Source organism: Malurus melanocephalus, unplaced genomic scaffold (genome assembly GCF_030028575.1).
Source record: "Malurus melanocephalus ecotype Western Australia unplaced genomic scaffold, MMel_1.1 scaffold_474, whole genome shotgun sequence".
Lineage (NCBI taxonomy): Eukaryota > Metazoa > Chordata > Aves > Passeriformes > Maluridae > Malurus > Malurus melanocephalus.
Window position 1 is genome coordinate 33,685 of NW_026623706.1, and position 14,175 is coordinate 47,859.

Consider the following 14,175-nt stretch of genomic DNA (forward strand, 5'->3'; position numbering starts at 1 on the left):
GGGTGATGGCAATAAATGGATGTATTTGACCTTCTGCGCTCGGGGGATGAGGCGGCGCGGCTGCGCGGCCGCACGCCCGGCTCTGTCTGTGTTTATCCACAGCAGACCCTTCAGCCACGGAGGAAAGGCAGGGCCAGGGCTCGCTCCTGGCTTTTCTTGTGCCCTCTCAGCCCAGCAGCTCCCGAGCAGCCTGGCACACACGGTTACCCGGTGTCTCCACCAGCCGGTCTACCATGCCACGCTGCACATCCTTTAGTGTCACCACCTCTGTCACAGCTGGCACAGGCGTGGCACCCCGACAGCCCCATGTCCCCGTGATGGTCCAGAGGGGCACGGGGGTCTCTCATCTCTGCCAAGGCTCAGGGTTCAAGCCCCAAAGCGCAGCTGAGCTGAACGCACGGCGCTTTTTGCACCGGGGGAACAAGCCCGGGCAAAGCCGCGGTCGGTATTTCCAGGCAGAGCTGAGATGCTCCCTGYTCCATGGGMTCTKSCGGRGAKRGGGAAAGGGGAAAGAGCACAAGGTSTYCATCTCCAAGGATGCCCAGGGGAGAAACCTCAGGCTGTTCTCGCACCTCCAGATGAGGCTGAGGATGGTGACAGGGTCTTGGTGGCACTGCCAGGGTCACATCCCACTGCCCTGCTGTTGTCACCTTACTCGTGTCTTCAGGGAGGATGGAACGCACATTCTGGAATTGTTCAAAGCTGCCAGCGGCACCCGGACCCTGAGTTGCTCCACACAGAGTCCTGGCTCCCCAGCCCCAGTCAGGGCACTGCTTTAGAGCCCAGAGCAGGGAAGGCAGGAGGAGCAGGGAAGGAGGGAGCCGCGGGAGCGAGGTACCGCTGCAGGGCTCACGCCTTTGATCTGGTGAGCAGACTCTGCCCTTCGGTTTRTTTAATTGTTTCACACTTGCTCTGGAAATAGTTTACAACAGGAAGCAGTGGGATAACAGCAGGGCTGGCATGGCATGGGATGAGCCCCGGGGGCTGATGGAGAGGTACCCTGTGATGAGAGACACAGATGACCACAGTGTCACCTCCTTCCCATTAACCCATTGCCGACTCTCCTTGCTCCTGCTCTTTCCCAAGCTTTCAGGCAGAGCCTGGCAGCCATCCCTCTGTGTCCCCATGTTTGGGAGCTGTAAAAGAGACATCAGGTAACCTCCAGTAGCTCAGGAGAGACCCACGAGTCTGAAGTGATTTGGATACCAATGTCCGTGGGGCAGCTGCTTTCCTAAATTCTCCATGCTCAGTTTTTGTTCCCCACATTTGCAGGCACTGAGGCCTCTCTGAGCAGGGCTGCCCCCCAAAACCCCATGAGGAAACACCGTTTTTAAGCACCTTCACACAGGCTGTTTCCATCAGCAGCGGGTAAAGCCCTGAGCACCCCCAGGCAGCCACAGCTCACAGGAGACACCCACAAACACCAGGCTGAGGGTTTCAACCTGTCCTGGGCTCCGGGCCTGCAGGGATTTCAGGTGGGGCATTCCCATGCTCTGGGATAAATTGGTTTTGCAGGCTTGACTGTGGCACAGTGACAGCTGGGACAGGRGCAGGRATGTGGGGACAGAGGGATGAGGGCACAGGGACCCCAACAGGACACCTGCACACACGTGGGATTTGTGGGGCTGCCTCTGGGTTTGGCTTCCCCGCTTTTCAAACACAAAAATTGTTTGTTTATTTGTGGATGCGGCGCACGGGGCTGGCCGGGCTCTGCCTGGGAGTTCATGAGTTCAGAGCACAAAACAAACAACATCCGACCCAGCTCTGTGCGAGCTGCCTGCACCCACGGGGAGCTGCACCCACGGGAAATGGCCCAGCGTACCTGGGCACACCTGAACCCCGCTGTGGGTCAGAAGGGGAATCCCACTCTGCACTTCCCAGACTCCCAGGGGATGGTCAGTCCCCGGTAAAACCATCCGTGTGTGCCATGGACACAGCGTGGTGTCTTCTGTGGTCACTTAGTGGGTGCTGTGACCCCAAGGGCTGGGGGGGCTTTACTGGGGAAGCACTGGGACCATGAGAGAGCTGCACTGGGGTGATGCAGGGTGTGCATGAGGGGTCTGCTCTAAGGCTGGGGTGGCGGCTGGACTGGGGCTGTCCGGAACTGCCCGGGGGAAATGTGGGGCTGCTGGTGGGAGGCTGCACGGAGGGGTCCGGGGCTTGGCAGGGGCTGCGTGTGAGAGCTGCCCAGGGCATGGGGGGCTGCACAGCGGGGGTGTGGGGGCTGCACCGGGGCGTCCGGTGGCTGCACGGAGGAAGCGCTGCCCCCGGGCTGCCCGTGGGGTCTGTGCGGACCCTACAGCCCCACTCGCGTCCCACTCAGAGACCCTCTGTGGCGGGCAGGGGGTTCCCAGCGGCGGCCCCCCGGGCTGGGCAGGGAGGAGCGTCTCGCCCGTCCCGTCCCATCCCCTCCCGTCCCGTGGCTCCCGGCCCGCCCCGCACCGTCCCGTCCCGCCCCCCGCCGCCCGGCCCGGCCCGCCGGGGCTGAGCAGCCGCGGGAGGCGCCGCGTTCGGAGTCGCTGCTCTCGGGCGCGCTGTGTTTGGGGCTCCCGGCGGGGCGGCGCGGACCCGCACAGGCACCGGCACCGGCACCGGCTCGGCTCGGCCGAGACCCCGCGGATCTATGCGGCTGTGAGCGGCGGGAGCAGAGCGGGATGGAGCGGCTCCTGGCGCCCGGCCTCCTGGTGCTCYTGCTGCCCGCCCTGACGCGAGGTGAGGGCCGCCGCCACGGGCCCCGCACCGGCCGCCCCGCAGGAAGTTTGCCGGGAGCGGGGCCGGGCGCGGCGGGCACCGGAGCCCAGCGGGGCTCGGCGGGCACCGGAGCCCGGGCCCGTCGGGGGGTCCGGGCCGGGAGGTTCCCGTGGGAACCGGGATTCGGCTCCTGCGGCAGCACCGGAGCGCGGCGCCCTCGGGGGGTCCTGGTGGGAACCGGCGCTCGGTGCCGCGGGATGCGCGGGGACTGGCTCGGCTCCTGCGGGAGCACCGGAGCTCGCCGCTGCCAGGAGAACCGGGAACGGAACCGTGTAGGGAGAGCGGGGCTGAGCCCGCGGGGCTGGCCGGAGCTCGGGGGAGCCGGGGTCGGAACGGGGCGGGGGAACGCGGCTGAGCCCCGCGGCGGGACCGGGGCTCGGTGCCCCAAAGGAGGCGCTCGGAGCCGCCGGGAACCGGCGCTCGGTGCCGGGGACTGCCGCGGGGAGCGGCGCTCGCTGCCGTCGGGGGCAGCGGAGCTCGGTGCTGGGGGCACCCGGGGAGCCGGGGCTCGACCCGAGGGCGGCCGCGCTCCTGTTGCTGTTCTGCGAGAGCTTTTGACCGTTTTGCAAATTTTTCTCGGTTTCCTGTTTCTTGAAAGTCGGGGCCTCCGGGCCCCCCCCGCGGGGCGGATCCGGGAGCTTCGCCGCAAAGCGCTGCTCGACCGTCGGGGGCAGCGGGTCGGGGCCGGGGAAAAGAGCCCCAAAAGCGACCGGGGGTGTGGGACCGAGTGGGGTCAGCCCGTCCCGGCGGGTCGGGACCTTTTAATACCCCTCTGTCCCGAGGGCGAGTTAGCAGCCTCCTCCGGAGAGCCCGGGGTGGGTTTCTGATACCGAAGGCAGCGGGGCTGGGAGCCCTCGCAGGCAAAGTTTGCAGAAAGTTGTGCCTGACCGGAGCGGTCCCCAGCGCCCCGCTGGAGCGATCCCCGGCACCCCTCTCCGTCTGCCGCGGAACACTGAGCCCCTGCGGGCTGTCCCGAGGGTGCGTGGGCTTGGCACCGATCCAGGGCAGGATTTGGGTTGTGGCGGTGGCGGTGCGAGGCTGCAGTCGCTCAATGTGAAACTGCCCCGGCTGCACACGCGTGTCGCAGAAGCAGTTACCGTGAAGAGCGAGCGGGCAGAGAAGGGGAAGAGCGAGCCGGGGTGGAAATCGGAAGCGGTTCTGGTACTTTGAGCGAGTTGCTGTGGTAACTCTGCACAATTCGGCTCTGAGGGCCAGACAATGAAACCTTTACTCATAGCAAGTTATGACGGGCGACTCATTTCGTTACCSAGCTTATGGTAACTAATGGGCCCCGGGGTGGATGGTTTTTCCCAAATGGCATTTGTCAATCAAGAGCTTGATCTGGGGTTTCTCTCTGTCAGTCCTCCTGCTGCAGGAGCAGGCACAGCCTACCCTCAAACCCAGCCTGGGTTTATTTTTAGGCGAGCCTCTCAGCGCAGGGGCCGCGCAGTCCCTGCCCCCTCTGTCACCCTGTGGGTGGGGGCTGCCGGCTGCTACGCCCCCACCTCACCAGGCTGTGCAGGCACAGGGGGTCTGGGGGTCTCAGCGAGCCTGTCCCCAGCCCGGGTGACACTCTGAGCTGTGGCTAACACTGTCCCTCTGTTTGCAGGTTTACGGTGCTCRCAGCTTGCCGAATCCTGCCTCAACGGGGGCAAGTGTGAAACTTTTCCCAACGGGACGGAGGTGTGCCAGTAAGTATGGAGCAGCCAGAGGATTTTCATCTCCCCCGACCAAAGTTATTGACATGCATGTTGACTTTGCTTTGAAGGCTCTGGATTTAATAGGGCAAGATGCGTTTTCTTTCCTTGAGTGGCAAGAATAACCTGCTTGTGTAGGAGTCACCACGAGTTTGGCAGGATCGGGCTTTGTTCCTGGCTGGGTGGAAAAACATGGGCAAAGGGCCATGTTTTGCTGGTGTTAGCCTATGCAGACTGCCCTGCTGATGGAGCAGGAGGTAGGGCCAGCCCACAGCGCTCCCTGGACCGTCGGGCAGGGAGGGAAGCTGTCTGTCTGTCTGTCTTCCAGCTACTCCCTCCTGGCCCTCAAGCACTGTCTTTCAGTCCCTTGCACGCTGGCAGTTCATGGGGTGACTGGTACATCTCCAGTAAACACTCAAGAGAGGTTCCATGGTATGGYTCTGGCTGCTGGAGCTGCTCTGGTGGTGTCTGTGGGCCGATGAGGCATCRCCAGGGGAGCAGGGCACCTCCTCCTGCAGCCCTGCCGGCTCTGGTGCCAAGCTTTGGTCTAGGCTGGCGTTCCTGGTGGGATCTGGCACCCAGGCTGGGGCTTTCTCCAAGCTGATTGTGGGGAAACGGATGTGTAAAGCGTTGGGACTCTTTGAAGGACCAACCGACCCACCGCAGCGATGGCCGATTCACTCCAGGCTCCCAGGGAACAATAACCAAGAGAAATGAATAAGACTCCAGCTCCCTTTTTAAAACTATTCCATAAAAGAAATGTGAATGGGCAAGGCTCTGTTTTCCGGCCAGATTTCCCCTCTGCCTGTTGAACATGGCCTGAGCTGAGAGCAGGCGGGGAGACGTTCCCACCCACCCCAAATTTCCAAATAGGAAGTCCTCGGCGGAGGAACCTGAAGGCATTTCCAATCCCAACCTGTTGAATGGCAGTTTCCCTTGACAATGTGCGTTGCTTTTTTGCAAATCCGCCTGGGTGCCGTTACTCTGCCCAGTAGCCGGGCACCTCCCGCCCCCTTCTCCGAGCTGAGCCCCCCAACCCTTTGGTGCAAATAAATCAGCAAATCAATCAGGCACATGAGCAATTTAATGGACAAAGGCTGGGTCCCTTTGTGAGGCACTAATGAATGCACGCCACTTTTTTTTGCACAGAAGCCCTTACCAACGCTTGACGCTCTAAATCTTGTTTTCTTTCATTCAAAGAGCGACAGCTGGGATTCGGTCGAAATTCGGCAGCTATTGTTAAGGGAGGCAGATTAATGCTGTGTGACTAATCATGTATGGCTTCCCAGAATGCCCAACCCTCCACCCCCTCCCCAACCTTACACCCCTCCTTTTCCTTGTGGTCATTCTTTCCTTTTTTTTCTTAAGTCTCTGCAACTCCTGATTTACATTTCATGTGCAGATGGTGATGGAATCTAATTAGATCTGATGTGTGCGAGCTCTATTTGGAGAAGCCTCCAAAGCAGGCTTGGGGTGGGATTTTTTTTTTTTTTTTAAGAGGAAAAGTTAACTTTGAAGAACTTCTTGGTTGCTGGCTGTGAATAACCCCCTCTCTCTTGGCTGCAGATGCTTCGTGAGTGTGTTTGAGTTATTTTTGCAGGAGCACAAGGTGTGTGCTCTGGGTGTGTGAGAGTTCTTGTCCCGTGCAGGGCGATGGGGGCAGATATTGGAGCTACAGCCAGACTGAAGGAGGTGCAACTTCCTGAGTTATCTGATAGCAACTCGCAAAATCCTGGTTTTTCGCTTTGTTTGAATATCTCTCGACGAGGAGTTTTGCTTCCAAGCTTCTTAAACAAAGCAGAGCCAAGAGCACAAGATACCAGACGCAGAAAAGCTTGGCACTGCCCTTTGGCGCCTGCGTGAAATGCACCATTTTGGCTGCTGGCCACATCTCTGCTCGGCCTGGCACTTAACAAAGTTTGGCCATAAAGCCCCTTTGTGCTGCCCCCACAAATCCAATTAGAAAGTGGAGTGAAATAAATWGCGTACGAGGGGGACGCTGCTCCGGAGGACGAGTGTCCCGGCGCTTGTGGCGGGAGAGAGCTCGTTGGGTTACGTGGAGCCGACTCTGATAACTCCAACCCCGGCTTATCAGCCCTGTTACGGAAAGGGAACCATCAGTGCGAGACCAGGAGCTTTCTCTGCCTTTTCTTATTTCACAGGGATGGTTTGTAGAGTTCCCGGTGCTTTATATTGCTTGTCCCTTTGCCAGGCAGTGCGGGGCACGCAGGGCTTTGATTGAATGGAGGGGACCAAGCRTTGGATTGGAGGGCTGGTGACAGAAGCGCCCTAATTAAGCTCCTTTGGAGCTGCTTTCCATCTTGGCGGGGTTATCCGGGACTTTCAGCACAGGAAGAGCAGCAGCAGAGTTTTGTGTGTYTTGCACAGACCCCAGCTGAAGGCACTGGGTGTTTCTGTCCCAAAGTTGGAGTTTTAAAAGGTCCAGCCCTGGCGTGAGGTTCCGTGGTGCTGGGGAGCTGTGGCACTCCTCAAAAGGCACTCGCCTCGGACTGAGGCATTTTCCCAGACTCAATGAGAAGGTTTTTCCAAGAGGTCCTTTTGACTTCCAGTGATAGCTCCTAATTAGACTGTTGGATAACTCTMGTTTTGACTGGCATCCCTGCAAATGAGTCGGGCTGATTTTAGCTCCCTGTGCCAYGTGACATTTATTCCCAGGACCTCCTTGCTCTGCTAGTTAAAAGCAGATGGCACTGGAAGGTTTTCCAGCCCTGCTCCACCAGCCTTTCACCATTAAAGCCAGAGGAGCTGTGCCTGGGTTCTCCTCTTGCTCAGAGAGGCAAAAGAGACGGCGGAGGGAAAGAATAAGTTAAATTAATCACTGGGCTTGTGCTGGAAAAGGGGAAAAGTCAGTTTGCTAAAGTACTTCCTCTGTTTATGAATCAGCACAGCGTTGTCGTTCAGCCAGGGCDATGGCTCCTGAGCCAGTGCCCGTTGCCACCACCAGCTTCCACGGGCAGCGGGCCAGAAACATGGGAAGAAACCTTCTGAAGGGGGACCGTGGTGGGAAAAGGTGATTATTTTAGCTCAGAAYTCTTTCAGGAGACAACCAGGAAGGCAGAGGAGTGATGTGAGCCCCGCGAGTTTCTGTGCCCTTCAAGTTATTCAACTGCTCAGTCATTGTTATCTCATTGTAAAAGGGCGGAAGTTTCCTTCTGGTTTGGTTTTTCTCATGTGCTTTAACCCAACGTTATTTCCATGAAATAATAACAAAGAAAAAATGCAGTCTCGGTGCTGGACAGGAAGAGGGTGGAGTGTTGAACAATCAACCAGAGGAAGCTCTTAAAGAAGTAGACGAGCAGTGATTCAGCCATGTTGAGAACTCTTGATGGCTTTTTCGAGTCTGATCTCATTCTCGGAAAGAACAAGGTGGAAATGGGTAAGAGGGGAGGTTTAAAAATACAAAAGCGTCACCTGTTGCGGATTCCAGTGGAAGAGAAACTGCAGCCCAGCTGGTGAGGTCACTGGGACAGCAGTGGGGGTTTTAGCTCTTGTCTGATAGGATCTGTTGGTRTCTCTATTCTCTGCAAAGAGTTTTGTTCGTTATCAGTTGTCTCAGGTGGTCTCAYTCCCTCCTGCTRCATGGCCTTGGGATTTTTTTGCTCRGGCTGAGGTTTTTTGGTTGGTTTTTCTCATGGCTTGGGTACCCGTGGTGGCTGGTGGGTTGTCCTGTGTGACCAACATGTGACATATTTGAGAGGAGATTTCTCAGTGGGTCCCTCAGCAGCACCCAGAGCACAGAGAAGGGCAGGAGAGATGGGGTGAGAGAGGGGATCAGGAGCTCACAGCGGACACCTGGGATTAGTGGGGCTGTTCCCCCCCAAGGTACTCGAGGCTGTGTGATCACAGAATGGTTTTGGGTTGGAAAGAACCTTTAAAGGTCATCTGCAATGATCRGGGCCATCTTCAATTTTCATGATCTCATGGTGTGAATCAGACCTTGGGGCTGACCCAGACCCTCCCTGGGGCTGGAGATCACTCCCTTCGTGATATTTGGTGCATTTTATTCCACCAAAATCTCTTCCATCTCAACACCTGACTTTCTGTCCTCCTCCCAGCTGGCACCTCCATTTGTTCCAGCCCTTACCCCACACCTGACCTCACCTCCCAGGCTGTTACCTTTWCTTGTAGCACGAGGGTGACACGTATAAGTCACTGCAGGACCAGGCTATTCGCCAATTAAGGGCTCRGACAACATCATCAGGAGGCAGTTAGCAAGTTTTAAAATAACATTGTTTGGAAATTAACCTGCTTTTTCCAGGCCTGGAGGTGTGGTGGCCCTCGTTTTGCTCGTGTCGCTCGGTGTCCCGAGTGGTAGCGGCGTGTGTACATGAGTGGAATGTGAAATTTATAGAGCATCAGTGTGTTTAACGAGGGAGTAGCCTCGGGGTGCACTTAGGGAGAGCTGGTGAGCTCTGGATCTGGATGGAGACTTCTCTGTGGTTAACGTGCTGCCGGGTGAAGGTTTTGCACCACTGTGGAGTGGAAGAGCCTCTGGAGTGTAATTTAAACCCCCCTGGTTTAAAGCAGGCCTGTGRTGGGGTCTTGGTTGAGTCCTGCCTTCTTCCCAGTGGCCAAAAAGGTGTTCAGGGCTCCTTGCTCCACTCAGAGATGTGTCCAGCCATCCTTGAGGACGTTCCAGGCTCCTGCTGCTCCAAGGGGCACTTGGGCTGTTTGCTCACCATTCCCCAAGCTGGGCTGTTCCTGCAGTTCTTTGCTGCGTGTTCAGGGTTAGAAGGACCAGCAATCTGGGGAAGTGATGGTTTGGGGTGATTCCAATTCCTTCCCAAATGGTGTTTCCATGTCGCTGCATGCCCGTGGCACATGTGCTCAGCTCCCAGGAYGGTGCTGCATCACCCACCCCAGCAGCTGTGCCCAAACCCCGTGGGTCCCTGATGCTGCCCTGGATTTGCTGCAGCCAGAGCTCTGGAACAAGCACAGAAACACTGCTCTGGTGTCAAGGGGGAATTCACATTTTTGGTTCCTGGGTGTGTGAGTGTGGAGGCACTGAGAGGTATGAGGGTCAGTCGGGTCCCACTGACTGGATTTGGTAACTCAGCTCTTGTTGTGATGTTGGGAAGCCTTTGCAGCTCTGTGCTGGTCCCAGTGACACCATGAGAYCATGGCAGCTCCCATGTGCCTGCCCAGAGAGCCCCAGGACAGCTGGAAATGCCCACCCTGGACCTCCACAGTGTTCAGCATTTGGGTCTCGCTGGTAGAGCAGCTCCATGCTGCTTCCAGCTGAGCATCTGGCCAGCTGTGGTGGGGATTGTTCACCCCTGAACAGCCACATCTGCCCTCCTCTGGTGCACATCTGGGGTGAAAGGTCCTCTCCTGTCACCTCCTGGAGCTGGCAGGTGCCCCACGGGCAGGAGTTTGTGGTACAGGACAGTGTTGGGGTTAATTGGGTGATGGTGGAACTGTGGAATGRTTTGAGTTGGAAAAGACCTTTGAGATSATCTCATTCCAACCCCTGCCATGGACAGGGACACTTCCCACTGTCCCAGGTTCCTCCAAGCTCTGTCCARSCTGGYCTTGGACAYTTCCAGGGGCAGCCACAGCTTCTCTGGGCAGCCTGATGATGCTAGGGGTTCCCATTGGTAAATGCAGTGCTTGGTGTGAGAGATGCAGGAATAAAATCTGTGTGAGGCATTGGTGATGGGTCACTCTGCTCTTAAAAAGAATATTTTCAGTTAGAAGGARCCTGCAATGATCATGGAGTCCAACTGATGGGGCAGCACTCATGCCCACCACCTCACTGCAGCAAAATTCATGCTGTGCTYAAAATCATTCTGTTGRGAATCACAGAAYCTCCTGAGCTGGAAAGGCYCCACAAAGATCCTTGAGTCCAGCTCCCARCCCTGCACAGARCAATCCCAAAAGCCCAGCATGTGCCATGGGAGCAGGGTGCTGGTGAGAAGCGAGCTCGGGGTGTGCCTCCCTCGCACAGCAGTAATTAATGTCTGCTTTAAGCTCTCACCCATCACGTCCTCCCCTTCCCCCCACGGCAGCCTGGAGTTAATATTGGAAAAGCCAGTTAAACAGTTAATGTTTAGGCCATGGTTATTAGRCTCTTGCACATTTCCAGCAAAGGGAGCCGGGTTGCATTTTAATGGGAAACTTTCATGCTCAGTCAAGTCGCAAAAATTTATTTGCGCCGAAGTCATTTTCTTTTAACAAGTTTTCACCCTAATTCCCTTCCCCAAAACCTGAATTTAATGGTATTTATATGGGAAATGGATTTATTAAGTTTTAATGATGCTATAACGTTGCCCTTATTTAATAGAAGGGGCACCCTGCAGGCAAGCGGCCCGGTGGTGGTGGGCTGGGAGGGCTGGGGGGGCTGGGGGGCACCCAGGGGTGGGGGAACCTGCTGCTTTGGGCTCAATTTGAAGCCCCATGGCTGAGAGAAGCAGTGCTTGGACCCTCTGGGCTGTGTGTGCTGTCAGGACTGAGCTTGGCATCCTGATTCCTCCTCATCCTCCGGCTCCTGGTGTGATGTGACACTGCCTGGAGCCTTTGGCACTGTGGCTTTTGGCTTTGTCAGCTGCTCTGTCCCCTGTCAGTGGGGTGACAGGGACCACACGCTCCCTGCTGGCATYCCTGCCTGTGGATGGAGCATTTGTGAGCGTCCAGTGGTTTATTTTTAAGGGATTTTCTGCTGTCARTGGGCAGCAGTGGAGGAGAGCGTGTCCCCAGCGCTCCAGCCCGACTTGAGCATCCCCTGCGGGGATCAGGAGGAGGCACTTGAGGATGGAAAACCATGGGATGGCTCCTCTGGAGCAGGTGGAGGAATGTGTCCGTCGGTGGGATGGGCAGCCCCGGCGGGGCTTTGGGGCGGGATGGGAGAGTGACCCCACAGGGGAGCTGCCCGGGACGAGGAGGGGCTGTCCCGGCCCCCAGCCCCTATTAAAATGTTAGACACAGACCTCCAAGTCAAAAGGCAGGGCGACAGACGGCCCTTTCACAGGGCCTGCTGCTCCCCACAAAAGGGGGGTTTCCAGGGGAGGGGGGCAGGAATGCGGGCTGCGGCCGGAGGGCAGAGCCGCCACCATTGTCCCCGCTCCCTCGGCGAGGGCGTCATGTTGACACAGGGATTTCTGCCGGCAAAAGGTGTCGGAGGCAGAGGTTTCCCTCCCTCTCTCGCCGTTTCCTTGGTTAAATTCGGCGGCAGCAGAAATCCCGGGATGCTGACACCCGTCTGCTCTGGGGTGTTTTACATCCCTCTGCAGAGTTTTGTTGTTAATAGCTATTTTTGGGAGCTTTTCTTGCGAAGGGGAACCAGCAGCTCCATGGCTGCGAGCCTGAGGGGAGCTGGATCCATCCCAGTCTGGCCATTGCCACCTTTGCCCACTCCCAATCCCTCCCAAAACATCCCCCCTCAGGAATTGCTCTGGTTTTCGGTTGGCTTTGTGCCACAGGGGCACCCGTGTGCTCTGCAAAACCCCCCCTCTCCTCCTTGTTTATAAATATCAGGGCTAAATTTAGCTTGTTTAAACTTTTGGTGGCTGCTCAGATCCTAATCGTAGGTTTTATGTTCGGGATTAGACGAGTGGGATGGCGGGGTCACGAGTGGGAGTTTTCCATATTTGGCTCTGGGGCAGCGCAGTGTTTAGCCAAAACTTGGTTTGAGGAGGGAAAGGGGAAAAAAGAAAGAGCCCATCACTGAGTGAGATGGTGACTCTGAGGATGTGTGTGTGTGTGCCAGAGCTCAGAGAGCACAGCAGAGGGAATTCAACCTGCACAGGCAGCAAGTGCTGGGTCCAGAGTTGGGGAAAACAGGCGTTTACCCCAAAAGGGCCGGGGAGTGAAGGGTGACATCAGGCACCAGCTTGTGGAGGTGGAAATTCCTTATCTCCCCCAACTTCTTCTTCTGCTGGTTTAAAGAATAAAACATTACTAAAGGGGAAAAGTTTCCAGATGAGGACTCAGAGCAGGGAGCAGTKGCAGRGAGTGCTCTCAGATGCCACAGGTGTCATTCCAGTGACTTTGGGGTGTCATTCCAGTGATGGGTGCTTTGGAGGGACCTGGAGCTGGAAAATCACCTGTGCCCCGTGGGTGGGTGGTGGGACCATGTGCCAGCCTCAGCCCAGGCTGTGATCCCTGAGGATCCCCTGCTGGAAGCACATCCTTCGTGGCCACCCCATAAACAGGGTCCTGCAAGAGCAGGAGCGATCCCACAAACAATGGGGCCGTGCAGCTCCGCACYGGCAGAGGATATAAAAAACATCGGCTGGGGAAAACAAATATTTCATAGCAGCCATTGTTGAGGGTGGGAATGAGGCGAGTTTTGTCTTGGGCTCTTCCTTCGACATCTTTCATGTTTGTTGTGAATGAAGCTCCATTGAAAGGCAGCTCCTTCCCAGGTAGCCAGCCCCCACCCGTGAATAGCCCGGCCACTCTGCTTAGTAATGGGATTATATTGTTTTTCATTACAATGGGAACTTTGATTCCCAAACTGTCCTGACTAATGTCTGCTTAAGAAACAAAGCCATTTTTTTTTTTCCTTCATAGGAGGAACAGGGCTCTAGCAAGTTTTCCCCCACTCCTGTCCACAAGTATACCCAGCTTTGGGAATTCCTTTAGTTTCTCTCCAGATGAAAGTCTGGATCTTAAAATCGCAATTAGATGACTTGGGCTAGGTCAAAAACGAAATGGAATGAGAGAAAGAAAAAAAAAAAACACATCAAAGACTTGGGATTGCAGTTTGCTTTTTTAATTAAACAAGAATGGAGATCTGCTCTTGCTTTATTAACCTGATGTCACTTGGAGTAACCTGCTGCTTTGCCAACCTCCTCCCTGTGTGAAACTCTGCTTTTTTCCCAGGCTGGTGTCCCAGAGTGTTTAATAAAGCAGGACCTGGATGAAACTTCTTAAAAAAACCACCAGTTAGGTGTTTGTGCTGGGTTTTGGTACYGGGAGCTCCGTCGTGGCTGCTGGAGGTTTTTGTGGGGCCGTGCAGGCACCGGGGCAGATTTAGGGTGCATCACCCAGCTGGGGTGCCCCACATGGGTGAGGGCAGCTCTGCCTTCGTGCCTTGGCTCTCGTGGGAGCTGTGGCAAAGCCTTTGGTTTCTGATCAGCCACACGGGCCAGAAACACCRAGCGAAGCTGCAGGTGAGGGGTGGTGACCCCAGGTGTGGCCCCTGCCAGAGGGGGCTCAGGCAGCCCCCAGCCCCTGCTGCCAGGGCAGAGGGAGCATCCACAGCTCTGTGTGCTCTGGGGAGGTCAGGGCAGCATCCAAAAGCATTCCTTGTCCCCCTGCACCCATCTTCTGCAGGCTCCAGGTGCTGCCAGGCGAGGAGGTAGAGGCAGAGGGTAGGGTGCTGGGCTCTGATTTCCCAGCAGGATCATTTTCCAGAGCTCCCTGCTTTCCCCTGGCTCCAGAGCGTKCTCTTGTGTCAGCAGGATGTTTCCAGGGCAGGAACCCACCCTGCAGACGGTCATATGTGCCTGTTGCTCCATGCACCATGGGAGAGATTCCTTGGAAGTCAGGGGAATAAGGTGGAGTGAGAAGCAGGTCCCTTTTCTCAGGGACATGGAGACATTTCCCCAAACACTGGCTTGTTCTCTGCTCAGATGGGAGCCTGGGGAGACCTGTGGGCTGGCAGAGAGCAAACGTGTCTTACGGGGAAGGGTGTGACTTTAGGAGAAAGCCGGGGTGTTGGTCCGGGCTGTGCCAGGCAGGGAGCCACTGGCACGACTGGAAA

At 56.6% G+C, this 14,175-nt stretch overlaps 1 protein-coding gene across 2 annotated transcripts in view; it reads left to right on the forward strand.

Moving 5' to 3' along the window:
* Positions 1-2,496: 2,496 nt before the first annotated feature.
* NOTCH1 (notch receptor 1) overlaps positions 2,497-14,175 on the forward strand; it is a 42,292-nt gene continuing 30,613 nt past the window's right edge. For both annotated transcript variants that reach the window (XM_057380873.1, XM_057380874.1), the window contains exons 1-2: positions 2,497-2,712; positions 4,361-4,442. In XM_057380873.1, the coding sequence (XP_057236856.1) occupies positions 2,655-2,712; positions 4,361-4,442 (140 nt within the window). In that variant the 5' untranslated portion in view covers positions 2,497-2,654. The remainder of the gene's footprint in view (positions 2,713-4,360; positions 4,443-14,175) is intronic.